This window comes from Chelonia mydas, chromosome 7 (genome assembly GCF_015237465.2).
Source record: "Chelonia mydas isolate rCheMyd1 chromosome 7, rCheMyd1.pri.v2, whole genome shotgun sequence".
Lineage (NCBI taxonomy): Eukaryota > Metazoa > Chordata > Testudines > Cheloniidae > Chelonia > Chelonia mydas.
The window spans coordinates 87,111,846-87,129,263 of record NC_057853.1 but is presented as its reverse complement, the minus strand read 5'-3'; the positions used below and the strand labels follow the sequence as shown (position 1 = coordinate 87,129,263).

Sequence of the window (17,418 nt, the reverse complement as noted above, 5' to 3'; positions counted from 1 at the left end):
GTTGGTTGCCTGTGATATGCAGGAGGTTGGAATAGATGATGTGGTGGTCCCTTCTGGCTTTAAATTCTGTGACTCTAGCATGCACCAATTACTAAATCCTGCATGCACGGGCAAATATCTGTGCAACATTTACAGTGGCAGTAAACTGGCAGCATGCTGAGCTCAAGCGATATCCTGGCATTTTAGGTCTAGCTGGCTATCTGTGTACATCCAGGGATTAGTGCTTGAAACCCATACATGAAGTTTTGTGAACTCTCTTTTTTGAAAATTTGGTCTTAAAAGTTTCCAAGATAAGCAGAATTTGTCACAATCTGCCAACTACAAAATGTATTTATTTTGAAAGTTTTGAATTTCCATTCATATTTCTAAGTTATTGGGCAAGACGAAAGACATAAAGGGAAGAAGCAACCTTCACAACTGCTCAGGTCACTTTATAAAGGAAGCCCATGGAGAGTCATCTTTATAATCTAGAACCATAAAAAGATCCATTCAGGAGAAATATTTTCAATATTAAAAATATATTCTCTCACAAGTGCATGGCTTTACTGATAGGATGCCCATGGTGGCAAGATAAAGAGCCCCGTTGCGCCCGTGAGGGCCGGGGAGGGGGGGAGAAGATACCAGCAAAAGGAGGACACTCAGGCCTAAGAATAGTAAACTACGCTTTATTGAAGGAAGGAAGGAAGGAAGGAAGAACTTATGCTCCAATCTGCGCGGGGAGCCCCTAGGACGTGCGGAGGGGCTGCAGGGGACTCTGGCCATTCGAGACAGCTGACCAGGCAGGACTCCGCTGGGGGGAGTCCTCTGCGGCGCTATATTCTCCGCGCTTATCTCGGGGTTACGTGGGGTCAACAGCTGGTTACATTCTTATATGTATGATTTATGCTTATTACATAAACTAACTTGTTTACAGGCAAAAATATACTGAGCTATACTACAATATGTTTGGCAGGGTCTTTCGGACAAAGTTCATTGAAACTGCCTGAATCCTCCGCTTACATCCAGTCACGTACTCAGTCCACCACTTAGCTCCTCGCAACCTTGCCCCTACACCCATTTAAGCAAATTTCCCCTTGTAACTAAGACCAGTTTTGTCCTTTGCAGCTAGCTGCTGTGCAGTGCAGTACTTACCTGTCACGCCTACAGAAGGCTTGCGGAGGGGTGGGGGTCTACCCCATCCATAAAGCATCCAACTAGTCATGGATAATCGTACTTAGCTATTATATAGTGGTTTCAATGTGCAGGTCACAAAGTATTGTATAAAGGAGGGCAAGAATCAGTATCCTAATTTTACAGCTGCAGAAGTGAAGACACAGAGAAGCAAAGGATCTTGCCTAAAATCACACAGCAGGTCAGTGGCAGAGCTGGGAATCCAAGTGGTCTGATTGCTGGTACAGTTTGAGTTAACAGGACACTTTTGTGTTGCAGGGCAGGAGGGTGCTGGTGGAAAGAAACGTTGCTTGTGCATCTGGCTGTATTGGTAAGAGGAAACTCAGTGGGAAATTGGCTAATCCTAGAATATGACAAGGTAGAGATTGGCAGTGCAAGATTAAGGGTGTGTAGAAAAGAGAGACAGACTGTGGTGCAGAAAACTGGATCAGGGAAGAGAGAGACATAATTAGATGGGGAACAGATGCAGGGGAGGGGAGAAAGAAAAAAAATGGAGTCAAACAATTACAAATATACAGAACGAAAAAGACAAAGGAAAAATGGAATGACTATGTGGATGTGAGTTGGAAGGAGTAAAAGCAAAAGCATAAATAAAAAGGGAATGAAAGAAGAAATAAAAAGCCTGGCGAGAAAAAGAAATGCAAGAACACACACACCTTTGATGTTAGCATTTTGTTTAATTTCCTTTTTGTTTACAATCCATGTTACTGTATTTCCCTTTTTCAGGCTAATCTTGGCTTGTAGAAAAGAGGGGAAGGAAAGGAGTAGGAAGCCCAATATAAACCAACTTTGGCAAGTGGGTGGAGGAATATTGAAGTAGCTTAGAGTCACAGGCTGGGGAAAAGTTTTTCAAGCATGAGGGGCATTGCAGCACTTTCCCTCTAGTCCAAGCACTGATTTAATATTGATTTAACTCTCAGAAGCAAGAAATTACAAGACACCAGATCTGGCAGAGTTTTGTTAGAATCGCAGGTAGTTGGAAAACCAAGTTAGCACAATACTGAAGCAGCCAAATCTCATTGTGTTATGATACCATCTATTATATACTTTAGCTAGTTGAATGAAAAACTATTATTGAATTGTAAAAGATATTGCATATTGTTAAGAAAGTAAATTATGATTTAAACCCCTTTTGCCTCGTAGTGATCACAAAAGCTATCTAGCTGTACATATTTAGCTTTTATGGGACTTGATTCCATGATTAAAATCAATGATGGTGGAGCATGCTCAGTACCCTGTATGCCATAATAACACCAACAAGCCTTGTGTGGTCCTTTTCCAGGCTAATCTTCCATTGATTCAAAGGACTGCAGGATTATGATCTTAATCCGTTTTAAAATGTCCTGCCAGGTCCCTAGTTATTTTTTGTTGCTCTTCTCTGAAATTACACCATTTGTCAATATCTTTCTAGTAGTAAAGTGCCTATAAATAACTACTACATGGGCTCACCAGGATCAGATAGAAAAGGGCAATTATCTTCATTTTCCTATGATGCTTCTCTGTATGCATGTCAAATCACATTGGCCTTTTTTTCCCCTGATATTGCTTTCTCATTTGTCAGTTTTTTTGTTCACCATCATCATCGTTATTTTTTGAGTATTGTGATTGGTGCCTTACAAAAGCACTAGAGATGCAGCTCCTGCCTCAAAGAGCGTACATGCTAAATTAATCATGATTTGACAAATGAGGGTCATAGAGAAGAAGGAAGGAAAGTGAGGGTGAAAATAATAGTATAATGTGTTTACTGACAAAGGCAGATGCACATCTTTGGCGATTCACTTACTTTTTCATGATTATTTCCTTCCTGCCAGGTCTTCTGGACAAGATGTTATAAGAAGAATTTTGAAAGCGGTGAGCAATGTGGATTGGGAAACTTTTTTGGGGCAGCTGTTCTAAGAGTCAAAGTAGTATGGAAGAATAGCTGTTTACCAATCATACAGCTGATCTCTTTGGCACTATTGTTTTTCAGGTTATTTCCTTCTACTGAATATCTGTATTTTGGATTATTTTCCCCCAGATCTACTGGAAAATATAATTGCATTTCTTGTTCACATTTCTAATTTTTTCTAGGTATTTTCGCAATGGGGGCTGCTCTAAAACCCACTGAAGTCAAGAGAGAGTCTTTACATTGATTTCATTGGACTTTGGTTCAGGCCCAATATGTCCCTGTCCTCACATGTATTTGTAATTCTTCCTAGTTTGGGAGTGGCCATCAATTTAATTACCACATTGCTTACAGCATCCTCTGTGTCATTGATATTATTAAATAAGACCAAACCCTCTCAAAGGTTCACCTTTGATACTCCACTAACCAAATACGTTGCTGGATTATTACCCTTGTTAGCCATCCCTCACTCAGTTCACAGTCTACTTGACAGTGCTCATACCAAACTCATTTTTAATGAATTTTGTAAGTGGCATTGGTTAAACACTATTAAATGATTTACTAAAATCCAGATATTTTATATCTTTTCCATTTCCTACATCCTCTAGGGCCACATTCAGAAGAACTCCTCCTCACAGGATAGGGATCAAATATGGGAATTCTATTAAAAAAAGTAAAACACTGAGGTTTTTTTGCTGTGATTTGTTCATTTATAAACCTGTACCACTTATTGCTAGTGGATCTGATATCCTCTATATGTTTACATTTTTATTTCATAATAAGATTTGCTACTTCCAAAGAGAGCAAACAACTGGAAAATATTCAGTTTTCAAAAGCCCTCTCAAACTCCAAACCAAACTTTGAACCAACAGTCATTTTTAATATCATTAAAAATTTTGCCCAAGGCAAGTAGGTTTTATATTAATGCTGCCCATTGATAAACAATTGAACTATATACCGAATGCATTGTTAATGATCTCATTGTGCTGAGCTGAGAAGCAGGTATTGGCAGGCTTCTACTTTAGGAAGCATGCAATAGCATTGCTGCCTTTAGGGCCTGACCTTGCCCCTTGCAGAGTTAGGCCGTTAGGTGACATAGTAGTAGGTCTGGGCTAAACTTCTAGCTGTGTGACGTACTAGTGCCTGAGGTGATGGAGAGAAGGGAACCAGAACATACATGGGGAGACACAGCAGAGAGAGTCAGTATGAAGTGAACTGTTGGACAGGCTTCACAAGCAAAATGGTGTAATGAAATAATATTTTGCACAGGATTAAAACATAATTTTTTACTAGTTGTTTCAAAGAATAAATCCTTTTCTTCCATGAGTCTTGCCTGTAGGCATTAGGCTATAGCTAAACTGCAAAAATTATGTTCAATTAGCTGCTAAGTGCATACCTGCTAAAATGAAAAGGCTAAGAAAAAAAAAATCCACTGCATCTATTTTTTTCTGTTTGACAGTTTATGCTGCATTTTACATTTCCAAGGACAACGTTTGTCTTTCAGAATATTTTGTCTTAAATCGGGACATCTGAAATCTCAGGTTGAAAATGATGCCATCTTTCTCAAGTACAACAGAAGTTGCAGAACATATAGACTTTCCTTACATGCTAAGAGTTTGTAAAGGCATGCGGTAAGAGAAACCTCCTGGAAAATAATGTGCATCTGTGAGGGGGGGAACACAAAACAGCAGCAGCTCTGCATTTACTAGCACAGCTAAAGTATGAGCTGATAAATATACACAACTTTGTAATGAATCTTTACGCCATCAATATGGAATCACATTTTGTGCTACTGCATTTTATCTCACAGCATGGCATGTTTTAGCATGGAAGCAGATGTTGATTCAGCATACTGTTCAATAGTTTCCATATTACTCTCTTAACTATATGCAACTTGATCCTATTCCCTAAAAAAATAAATGTGTGGCATGACAAGACATGGGTCGTAGTGAACATTTTTTCTGTTTCTAATATAACATTGGGAAAAAAAATTTTCTTCATAGTGATAAAGGCCCCCCTTCCAAGCATTAGTTCATGAATACAGAGGGTGACACCTTCCTGCTGCATGTTTTAAGTTGTACAGATATTGCAATAAAATGATAGAGTACTTTTGAATTATGAAGAAAAAAGTGGGTGCCAATATTTCATATAATAGATTTTAGAAGCAATAAATTTACTATAACTTTTGACCCAATACAAATTTCCTGTGTTCCCAAACCCTTTGCCCTTGACAGATTCTTTCATGCACATTAGGTTCAAAAAGATTCACTATTCATTTGCTTCAGTATGATTCATTTGTCTTTACCACAGCTTTATGTTCTGTAGTGAGGTGGGGAATCCTTACTGTATTATTTAACCCAATGGCAAACTCTAGTTGAATCTCCATCCCTACTTAATTACCTTGTATGCCTATTTCTCTCATTCAGGCTTCTGGGTCATCCCTATTTTAATTTAGGTGAATATAGCCCTAGGATAACAATTATTGATGTAGCATAAAAACTGAAGATAAACTGTATCAAGTAGAAAACAAATTTAACAAGAAAAGATGAAAGAATGACTAGAGAAGATTGAAATGAACTAAGTTATAAAAGAAAATGAATGAACTAAGGGCAGGTAAATTGAAACAAGAGCATCCCTCCTCTGCAATTTTTATTATATTTAATCTTCTATTCCACTCTTCTAATATACCTACACTTCTGTAAGGCATTTGACTTATCACACAACATTTTGATTAAAAAACTAGAACAAGATAAAATTAACATGGCACACATTAAATGGATTAAAAACAGACTGATAGGTCTCAATGTAATTGTAAACGAACAAGCATAATTGAGCGGGTATGTTTCCAGTGAGGTCTCACAGGGATTGGTTCCTGGCCCTACACTATTTAACATTTTTATCAATGATATGGGAAAAAAAGAGAATCCTCATTGATTACATCTGCAGATTACACAAAAATTGAGGGAGTGGAAAAGAATGAAGAGCTATTCAGAGAAATTTGGATTGCTTGATAAACTTGGTGCATGCAAACAATTTTCATTTTAATATAGCTAAATGTAAATGAATATATCTAAGAACAAAGAACATAGGCCACACTTACAGGATGGGGGACTCTATCCTGGGAAACAGTGACTCTGAAAATAGTTTGGGGGTCATGGTCGATAATTAGCAGAACATGAACTCCTAGTGTGACACTGTGGCCAAAAGAGCTAATGCTGACATACGAATGTAATAATGGCCATACTGGGTCAGACCAATGGACCAGCTAGTCCAGTATCCTGTCTTCCAATAGTTGCCAATGCTAGATGCGTCAGAAGGAGTGAACAAAACAGGGCAATTTCTGAGTGATCCATCCCCTGTTGTGCAGTCCCAGCATCTGGCAGTCAGAGGCTTAGGGACACCAGAGCATGAGATTGCATCCCTGACCATCTTGGCTAATAGCCATTGTATGGACCTATCCTCCATACACCAATCTAATTCTTTTTTTTAAACCCAGTTATGGTTTTGGCCTTCACAACATCCCCTGGCAATGAGTTCCACACGTTGACTATATGTTGTATGAAGTACTTCCTTCTGTTTGTTATAAACCTGATGCCTATTAATTTAATTGGGAGACCCCTGTTTCTTGTGAAATGTGAAGGAGTAAATAATATTTCCTTATCACTTTCTCCACACCATTCTGAGATGCATAAATAGGGAAATCTCAAGTAGGAGGAGAGAGGTTATTTCACCTCCATATTTGGCATAGGTGCAACTGCTGCTGGCATACTATGTCCCGTTCTGGTGTTTACAATTCAAGCAGGATGTTTATAAAGGAGAGGGTTCAGAGAAGAGCCATGAGAAAGATTAAAGGCTTAGAAAACATGCCTTATAGCGATAGATGCAAAAATCTCAATCTATTTAATTTAACAAAGAGAAGTTAAAGGGTAACTTGATTATAGTCTGTATATATCTACATGGGAAATAAATATTTTATAGTGGGTTCTTCAACCTAATAGAGACATATATAACAATCCAATGCTTGGAAGCTGAAGCTAGACAAATTCAGACTGGAAATAAGGCATAAATTAGTAACAGTCAGAGTAAATCACAACTGGAACAATTTACCAAGGGTCATGCTGGATTCTCTATCACTGACAATTTTAAAATCAAGATTGGATGTTTTTTCTAAAAGATATTCTCTAGGAATTATTTTGGGAATGTTCTAGGCCTGTGTTATACAGGAGGACAGACCAAATGATCACATGTCCCTTCTGGCACTGGAATCTATTAACCTTCCATATAATAATGTTGATCTGTTATATAACCAATATATTTAGAGATACAGTAGACCTGATTTTAGTCTCACATCTGCTTTATGGCTTCATAATTCTATTGGGCTAGATCCTTAAGTAGCGTAACTTGGCAGAGCTCCATGGACTTCAATATTGCTGTGGCAATGTACATCAAGTGAGGATCTGGTCCACTGACTTCAATGGTTTTATTCCTGATTTTTTATAGTGTGAGATGCGGATCAAACCCTCAATAATAAAAATGCAATTTTCAAATCTAAACAGTCTAACCACACATACTATACAGTGAAATAAGCTAGGCAAGTATAGAACCTTTTGAAAAGTCGACAAAATTTTCTGTGCATTTAGTAATTCACTGTTTATTAAACAATAAATCAAGATCCAACAAAAAAAGATAATTTTTAACTGAGTATTGTTTAGTGAACTGAGAGCCTGTCAAAAGTGTTGCTGGATAACAATTAATTGATACAAATGTGAGTGCAAAGTCTCTCTTAACTTTAAAGCATGTCAATTCAAAGTATACAATTTATGTGCATGATACAAATTCCATACATTTTCCTCAGTGACATTAAAAAGCGTAGTTTATTATAAACTGAAGTAAAAATTAAAATTAAAAAAGTCACAGTTTTGTCATTGGTATGTGAAGGTTATTCCAAGGGCCCATCCAGAGCTCCTCTTCATCTGAGTGTGTGTGATCGCTGTGTGATTCCAAGGGCTCTCTGACATCCTCATTATCAACAACAGACTCTTGCTCTTCTGTGCTTTTCATTTTGTTGCCCCCAGACTTTGTTGCTATGTTGTCAGCCCCTCTAGCAGTGGAGGCAAATGAGACACTAGATGGTTTTGTGTTCAGTTTGTCACTAGAAGATGCCCCTTTTGACAATGTGTTCAATGGGACATTCTCCTCATGTGTCACTGCTAGCTTGTCCAATTTCTTGAAGTGTTTCCCCAATCTAACAGGGGATGTGACTTTTAAATTATTGGAGAGACAAATGCGACGGGTTCTCACAACTGACCCATTATGCGCAATATAGATGTTGCCATTTACATTGTTTTGAATATTGGGGTTGTTAAGACGATTCCTCTGGCATTCTGGAGCACTGTCTTCTCCAGTTGAGCTGGTCTCATATTCTGGATCAACTACTAACTTGATCCTTTTCTTTCTGGCCCACTGTTTGACAACAAAAAAGAGTTTATTAAATCTCAGCATAATTTATTACATTTTTTTCAGGTTTTATATTCTAGCTAGTGTTTCAGACAAATACCTAACATATTTTATTAAGTTATTTTATAACTTTTAATTTTAATTTGTACATTGATCATTTCCATTTAACTGTGCCTATTATTGCCAAATGCTGCAACATTAAACAATTTCCCCTATTCAATAGATGTAAAAGTACTGAGAAATCTGCATACCTGCTGTTCAACAAAATTTCAGCTAGATACCACGTAAAGGTAGAAAAGTCTGACATATTTCTGAAGAGTTTTCCAGAATTAGAAAACCATTATGATGTTTTTGATAAATTCACATCCAGCTGTCATCAGACAGTCTGTGTGCCCATGAAAATCAAGTGATTCTTTGGAGACTTCGTGGCTTGACTGCACCGCACCTTAAGCAGGAGGGGTGTGTGTGTGTGGGGCGGGGCAGTGAAAGGGGGAAGGTGTTATCTGGCTTGCTAGGAAAAGGCGTATACCTCTTTAAGAGGTAGAGAACCATGGTGGGTCAGTCTGGGGACACAGATTCATCCCTCAAGGTGACCTGACTGGAAGGGAGGAGAGAGTATATAGGGATAAGCTGGGCAGGAAAAGCCCAGACTAAGCGAGCAGCACCCCACCCTTGGAATTGGCAAAATACCAGGTTTGGTCAGGATCCACTGTGGGCAGTGTGCTAGCTGCTCCTTTCTCCGGAGGGCTGGGAAGGAATTATTCCCTCACTGCCAGATTGGCCAAGGCAGAGTGGATTTTTTTTTAACCATTCTCACAATGGGTTTGGGGGCATATAGTTGGGGTGAGCATGAAACTGAAGGTAGGCTATGATGTTGCAACTTATTATGTAAGTGTGGGGTGGATACCCTTTAGGAAAGGGATAAAAGGGATACGGTAGTCAGATAAATGGATTGGTAAAGGATTTAAAGGAAGTGTTTGTTAAACGAATGGAAATGAGGACGGATTCAGGGTGCCCATGACTGGCACAGCAGAGAGCCCCCTTTATAGCCCACCTTAATCGTCATTCAAGGGGCGGGGTAGATATTGAGGTCCCAGCTGCGGGTTGGCTGGGGACCAGAATGGAAAAAGTGGGAGGGTTGACGGAAGCCCCTCCAGATAAATATTGCAATGATCATGGATTTACCTGCATTGTACACTTTTGTCTGCCGGGTACTCTCAGACAGTTAATAATAAAGTTGCGGCCTAATTAAACCACATCCAGTGTCTCCTGTCCTTCTTCTGATATGGCTGGACAATGGAGAGTTTCCCTTCCAGAAACATGCTTGACAAATGTGTTATGTAAATCATGTTATAGGTAAGCCAAAATCATATTTCCACAAAGTAACAATACATAGGAATATAAACCACAATATGATCACTACCACTTGATAATAGAAATTGGAATTTATTCATGTAAAACTCTGCAGAAATGGTTGTTCTTGGTAACTGCTAGTGCTAAGTGGTAAATACTCTGAAAATCACTGGAAGTTTTCTTCGAGCATGTAAATATACTGAATACTACACTGTAATGTCAGCTCAGAGATAGCGTTTGTCATTTCTATTTTACAATAAAGTAACAATGACAGTGGCATTTCAGGAACAAAATTGTCTTAATTTCTCAGGCAAAGGTAAAGTGTTGATCATACTGATTAGAAAAGAATGCCACCTTATTCCTTTATATAGGACCTGATGGACCAGTCCATTACACTGGTACAAAACTGGAGTAACTCCACTAAGATCAACAGAATTACATTGCTGTAAAAATGAAGGACACAGTGGTGCATCCGCCCTGCAGATTTTACACTACATGCAATATTTTCCATAGTGATCACACAAGCTGAATTTCAGAGTTGTAATTTTGTTTTGATTGTGGTTTACATACAACCTGCTCACATTATTTTAATTTATACCATGAATCTCCTTAGAAAGCTGCTTCCTTAATATAAAATAAACCCAGCTATTATCGCTCTTGACCAAATAGTGAAAGCTCCATGTTTATTCACAGAGTTCTAGTGTTCGGATACAGTATACTTGGGGCTGACTTCTACAACATACACACACACACACACTCCAGAGGAAAGGAGATTTTTAAAAAACAGCAAATCATGCAGTGTACAAATAGATGGTAGTTAACATGCTTTTGAAAAACTAAACTTTGCACAAATTACTTACAGGGTTCCTTACGTATACGTATCTTTTTTTTTCATACTGGTATGTATCTTTTGGTCAATGGAAAAATTGACTAGTTTCAGGAAAAGATCTACAATATATCTGCAGCTACAACTTGGGGACCAAGAACAGAGTAAGAGGAAAGGGATAACTGATTCTATATGCATTGCAGATTACAAATATAGGGACACAAGCTTCCTCCTTTTACAGTCAATGGCAACAGTGTCAGTTTTAATGGTAACTGTGCAGCTTACACAGTAGTGAACAACAGAGATACAGCTTCTATTGGAACATAGTGTGCGGCAATTTGTTTCATAGATATGAGATAATTGTCATAGCACAGTCCACTTATGCTCTGGGGCATATTTTGTTGACTACAAGGATACTAGTCTCCATACCTTTTGCTACTGGTTCCACAGTGCCATGGCACACTTGAGTGATGGTACAAAGAAAACATTTTCAAATTCATCTTCACAAAAAAAAATTGCAAAAAAGGACATATGTAAAGACAATGAGCTTGCAACAACTGCAGGGGAGTCATTAAGACTTGAGTCAATGGTTTGTGGGAGTCACATATTCTTAAGGAGATGTTTAATAATGCAGATCCTAGTTTTCCTCACATTTTTTCACCACTCACAGAGGCCTGCACATGTCGGACATGGGATGTCACAGAAGAATGGAAAAAATAGGGGTACAATACTGATTCCATTGAAATCAAGGATAAATTCCCATTGACTTCAGTGGAATCAGGATTTCACCCTATAAATAAAAAAATGTTGCAGAACAGTAGCTCTTTAGCACAAGCATGCCCAGATATATCCTCTATCTGAAGGAATGGGCCGTTGCCCGCTCAAAATTCTGTCAATGGCAATCTCCATATTGCCAAATATAACAGCTACAGGCAAGAAATATGTTTGTCTCACACAGCTAGTAAACACAAGTCTGACTTAATTTCCCATTCATGTGAATGAAGTATCCATTACCACAGATGCCAAGAAAAAGTTTGACAAAAGAAAATTGTTTAACTTAATAGAAAGTTTAAGCATACTAGAGAATTAAACCTTTTCCTCTTTCAACTATGGCATGGATTTTCTGAGCCCCCCACCCCCCAACATGCTATAAAAACTCCATGGCCCACTTGTGCCACAACAACTGTTTTTCTACATATAAAAGCCAGGGCACACTTTAGTGGGTAGACCACAGGGACCCACAAAGCTAAGTTGTTTAGGCTTTGGCTTCAGCCCTTGATGGCTGGGGCTCAGGGCCCCGGGGCTTCAGCCTCATGCGATGGGGCTTCGGCTTTTTGCCCTGGGCCCCAGCAAGTCTAATGCTGGCCCTGGTTGGTGGCCTCCTGAAACCTGCTCATGGCCCCTGGACCCCTGGTTGAGATCCACTGTACTCTAGTAACAGAATTGTAGCCTTTGTGAGACTTCCAGCTGCTGTTAGATTTGTCAGCCTACTAGCTTTGTAGCTAACAATCCAGATACTGGATCAAGAGAGGTGATTCATATTTGGTTCTATAAACTAACATTAATTTAGGTGGGAACTGATTGTGAGCTTTTTTATAATGAAATTAACCTCCTACATAATCCACTGTTTGAGAAAGAGCTGTGCAGCCTTTAGTACAATAAAATCAAAGAACGGGCCTACAGATTGGTTGTGTATACACATTTTTAACATTCAGCGTGTTGGCTGCATGAATTGAGCTCTGTGGGGCACAGCATCATGCAGCAGTAATTTCGTGTATGAAAACAAATGCAACTTGAGCTTTTAAACTAGAGTCCTTTCTTCACAATCATGCCAAATCTGAATGGAACTGAAATTGTAAAGCTCTAAAACTATAATTTCTCTTCTGAACAGCATCAGATACTCCAGGTCATTGAATTTTAGAGAGCAAGTCAAAAAGTACAGACACGAGGTAAACTGGACTTTTCTTGCACTACCTGCAATACAAAAATGTCGACGCTGACAAAATACAGCCATTAGCCAAAAATAAAAAAAAAAAGTTGGTCTCTGTAGAAATTGTTCAAGTAGTATTTCACATCACCCATATTGTTACAACGATTAAAGATGCAGTTAGTACTACAATGCAGTTAGTAACTGAAACCTGTGAGTGCAACTGTCATATATGTGCACATTAAAAATGTCCATTTTATAGGTGACTTTTGGGGAAAATAATACAACTTTTTTTGTGAATTTCTACATCTTGTTTATCTGATTCCATTTTCAAATGTGCTGCCTGAATTATTTGATACCCTCTAAACCCCAAAGTTTTGCCATGTTGAGACACAGGATGATCTAGGATCTACAGGAATGAGCACAGAGGTTAGGAATTCTAGTCCTGACTCTGCCACTGATGCCCAAGACTGCAGAGAGTAAGCCTCTTTTCCTCTGACTCAGTTTCCCCATCTGTAAAATAGAGATGATAATATCTACATTCAAGGGATTATTATGAAGATTAGTAAACGTTTGTACAGAATGAACATGTAGTGAAGTGCTATATGAGTGCTAAATGTTGATTATCACTATGATAATTCCTATTCCTCATTGTGGCAGCTGCCTGAATGCCATAAATAAAATATAAATTATATTACAATATGAATTGCCTACTATATGCAGAAGTTTGTGACAAGATAGCCATTCCTGCAAATGTAATATGCAATAATATTTTGCATCATGACTTGCACAGTGCAAAAAGGGTAAATTAAAGGACTACTAATAAAATTCCTTTTTATTATAGGGTTAAAATTTACACAGGGGGAAAAAGTGCATCCCTTCCTGTTAGTACTTTTTGGATTAAAATTCTATCAATATATACACACTTAGAATTACATCTGAGTATTTTCACTTGAGAAATGATATCTGCATACTTTCTGTATTACTAAGCTTAACAAGATGGACATCAGTGTAATTGAAGTATGTAGAGAGGATGATATTTTGTCATTTTGTTTCTAATGTTTTAATCAGATCGGTAGTGTTCATGAAAGACCATGCAGAGGGCACAGCAAACAAGACCATTCCTTACTGAAAAATGTACACCTACTGTTCTCTCTTTTTAAAAGGATGTGGAGTCAGCAGCAGTCTCTGACTCTGATGCAGCAGTATCAGGAGTCTCATCTGACTGAAGTTCGCTGTGTTTTGAGGAAATCTTTTTTCTTAGATTCTGTCTTTTCATATTGGAATCAGAACTTTGAAAATCTGATTCTTGGGAAGCATCCGTTTTACTAGAAAAAGTGGCACTCACTGAGCTCTTTCTCCCTCTGCTGCCTTTGGAAGTAACACTATTTTCACTTTCAAGGCTTTTTGATTCACACCTACTGATAGTTTCTTCCATATCCTTAGCATCTGTATCAATCTCTTCTGTGCTTTCAGCCATGCTACCTCCAGCACTAATATCTGATTTTCTTATTTTGCTCTGTTTACTGGAAGTAGTTTTTTGACTGATGGAAGACGTTTCAGACATAGTCCTATCACTTATATTGTCACCTGCCTCATCAGGGCTTGTATCATCTTGCTCCAAATCTGATTTTTCATCTTCCTCTGATATCTCCTCTATTGTGTCTTCTATTTCACTGCCAACTGTGGACATTTTGTTCTTGTAGCTGGATCCAGAACTCTTTCCAGAACTTTTGTTTCTTTCACTGACTGATCCCTTAGAGCTAACTTCACTGTCAGAATTCATCACTTCTGACCTGTGACTGGAATCCCTCGTTCCTCCTCTAGATTTACTTCCCTTACTTGACATACTAGTTCTTTCACTAACTCTTCTGCTATTGGAATCACTATACTCAGATCTGCTACCGGAACTCTGATTTGGGGATACCTTTGACTGGAAGTCATCTTCATCACTGTCAGAGAGTTTATTCTGAGAACAAGAGACTTGAGAAAGGACACTTTTTGACTCTTCCTCATCTTCTTCCTCTTCAGAGTGCTCAGATATGTCATCTTCTGATTCATCCTGTTCATTATCTGATTTGGATACAGAATGATCATCTTCTGACTCCTGTAAACCTTCCTCCTTCTCTTCATCAGAGTCCACAGTACTTTCATTGGTTTCATCTTGGTCCAGTGTCACTTTCAAATAGTCTTTATCATCTGCCTGAGAGGCAGAGATACTACTCCTTGCTGATGATTCATCATCATCTGAAGCAGCAGATTCTCTTTTTTTCTTCTTATCATAGTCATCAGAAACATTACTATCCTCTGGCTCACTTTCTGCTGTGATATTAATTGAAATTCCTGATTTTGTTTCATCTCTTTCAGATTCACTCACCCTCTGACTTTCAGCGTCTTCCCCTCCTTTTTCACTTGCAGATACTGAACTTTTGCTAACAGAGCTCTGAGATTTGCTATGCTTTTGAAATTTTTTGGAAACACTAATGTGTTTTAGCACATGACTTAGTTTTCTGGTTGTTGAAGGTCTGTCACCTGCTGATTTCTGGAAATAACTTCCTTTGATAATCATGCTGTCTTCACTGTCCACTGGACGAGCTGACATCAGCTTGGCATAATTGGAATCTTTGCTACTGCCTTTTACTTTCTGCAGAACCATTGGAAATATCTTTGCTTTCTTCCATGGAGAATGAGCAGACTCAGTTGTTCCTTCTCGTTTGTGGGCTTTTACGGCTATTCGACTCAACTGCATCACTGCTTTTAGTTTCCTTTTCCCCTGGCTGGTCCTATGTTCTCTTCCAGAACCATCTCTTAGATCCATCCCACCACCTAAAGCTCTACCTTCTATTTGATGCCCTGCTCTCTGGCTTAGACCTTTGCCTCGACTCATCCCCTGCAATTATGAAAACGGAACTTAATTACAATTTGAAAGAAAACTTGCTATCCAAAAATAGTTCAGCGGGAAGAGAATGAAGAGTTAATATTACCATGCAACATTTTTCCTGGAATCAAAACCAGCTTACCTGTTATCATATAGGTTTTTTTGCCAAAGTTTCTGGGACTGAAAGAAAAAGTTCAACTTCTAGAATGGGCAATTAGTTCACAGTGATTTTACTCAGTTGTGGTACAAAAGACTGACTCAAACATTACAGCTTCTTTTCTATCTATGGCCTGCTATTTCTGAACATTAAATTTAAATATATAACTTCATATGAATTTTTTTCTAGCATTCACTGGGCATTTTCATTTATTTTCCTTACACCTCATTGCCAAGCATTATGATAAATTATTGTAGTAACTGTCGTGTTCATCTGCAGATAATCAGTTATAGACCGTTATATTCAGTATAACTAGTGCAGATATAAGTAATATAATAAACCATTGTTTAGGAATATAATCATATATGAGGTTACATATTTTTCTTACTGTACAAGAAATCCATGATTTAATGGAAAATAGCTCTATTTAGATTAGAAGCAGCTTTGTCATTCTTAAAAAAGGAAAGGAGACGATGACATGAAAACCATGATTTTAAAACCTTCTTTCTGTTTGGAAAAGCAACTTTCTTCTTGATATATCACCAATCACCACAATTGAAAATCTCAACCAGGTTTTATTGGATCCCTAATGCAATGACTGAAGAGCCCAAAGTTGCTTAGCTAGTGTGTGCACAAAATAATGCACTAATTAATTATACAAAGAAAACCTGGAAAGATTAAAAGACACTCCCTTATTACAAAATGAAACCAACTGAGTATATTACACTTACTTCTCCTTCAGTTGTTGATCCATGTGGACTGTAATAATAGCTGCCATCATTTTCCACAACCACTTCACCATACTCATCATACATTCCAGTTGGAGATAACAATCGGCGTCGACTCCCATATTGAGGCAATTCATACCTGGAAAAGAGACCTTTGACTTCAGATATTCTGTGTGTTTATGTATGTGTGTGTCTATGTTTATCTGTATTCTCTCTCTCTCTCTCACACACACACACACACACACACACACTCACCCTAAAGTGAAAGAGTTTCCCTGTTCTCTTGATTTTTCTACATATGAGAAATTGTTGATATTAAGACTATAATTTAAAACCCACTGAAATCAACAGAAAGACTCTCATAGATTTCAAAAGATTTTGGATCAGGCCAAAGCTATTAGGTATCCTGGATTAATCAGAAGGTTCCCAGATTTGGGTACCTCCTTCCAGGTACCCACTTCTGTTTCCTGTTTTTATTGGGAGAGTGACCGCACCGCACCTGAAGCAGGGGGGATGGGGCGGGGGGAAAGGGACGTTGTCCAAGCTTGCTGGAGGAAGGAACTAGTGCTTTATGGTGGGGGGCAGGGTAGAAGGAGGTCGCAAACTGCTGCAAAAAAGGTGGGTGATGGTCAGCTTTGCAGTGCTGACTCACCCCCTGGGAATGTGAGGGCGAAAGGTTCTGGAAGCTCTTTCTCCATGCAGTAGCACCCAACCTCCCTCCACTCGAGGTGCTACTATCCGGTTGGGTTAGGACCTGCAGGGGGCATTGTGCTAGTCACTCCTTTTTAGTGGGCCTGGGAAGGAATTTTTCCTTCACCACCAGATTGGCCTAGGTAGCATGGGTTTTTTTTCAACCTTCCCAATGGTGGGTTCAGGGAGGACCTATTATAGGGAGCAGAAAAGTGGTTAGGCTATATGTCTCAATGGTGTGCAAATTCTTGCAGGTAGAGGATAAATGTAATCCTCAGTTTTTTCTAGAATCCTGAAGAAAATGAAATTTTCCAAACTGAATGCTGAAATAATAAAAATGCTAAGCC

General features: G+C 38.6%; 1 protein-coding gene across 1 annotated transcript in view; it reads right to left on the bottom strand.

Moving 5' to 3' along the window:
* Window positions 1–7,580: 7,580 nt before the first annotated feature.
* PCDH15 (protocadherin related 15) overlaps window positions 7,581–17,418 on the bottom strand; it is a 665,248-nt gene continuing 655,410 nt past the window's right edge. The window contains exons 36-38 of the mRNA XM_043551059.1: window positions 16,385–16,520; window positions 13,900–15,508; window positions 7,581–8,520 (exon numbers count right to left, since the gene is read on the bottom strand). Of these exons, the coding sequence (XP_043406994.1) occupies window positions 7,967–8,520; window positions 13,900–15,508; window positions 16,385–16,520 (2,299 nt within the window). The 3' untranslated portion in view covers window positions 7,581–7,966. The remainder of the gene's footprint in view (window positions 8,521–13,899; window positions 15,509–16,384; window positions 16,521–17,418) is intronic.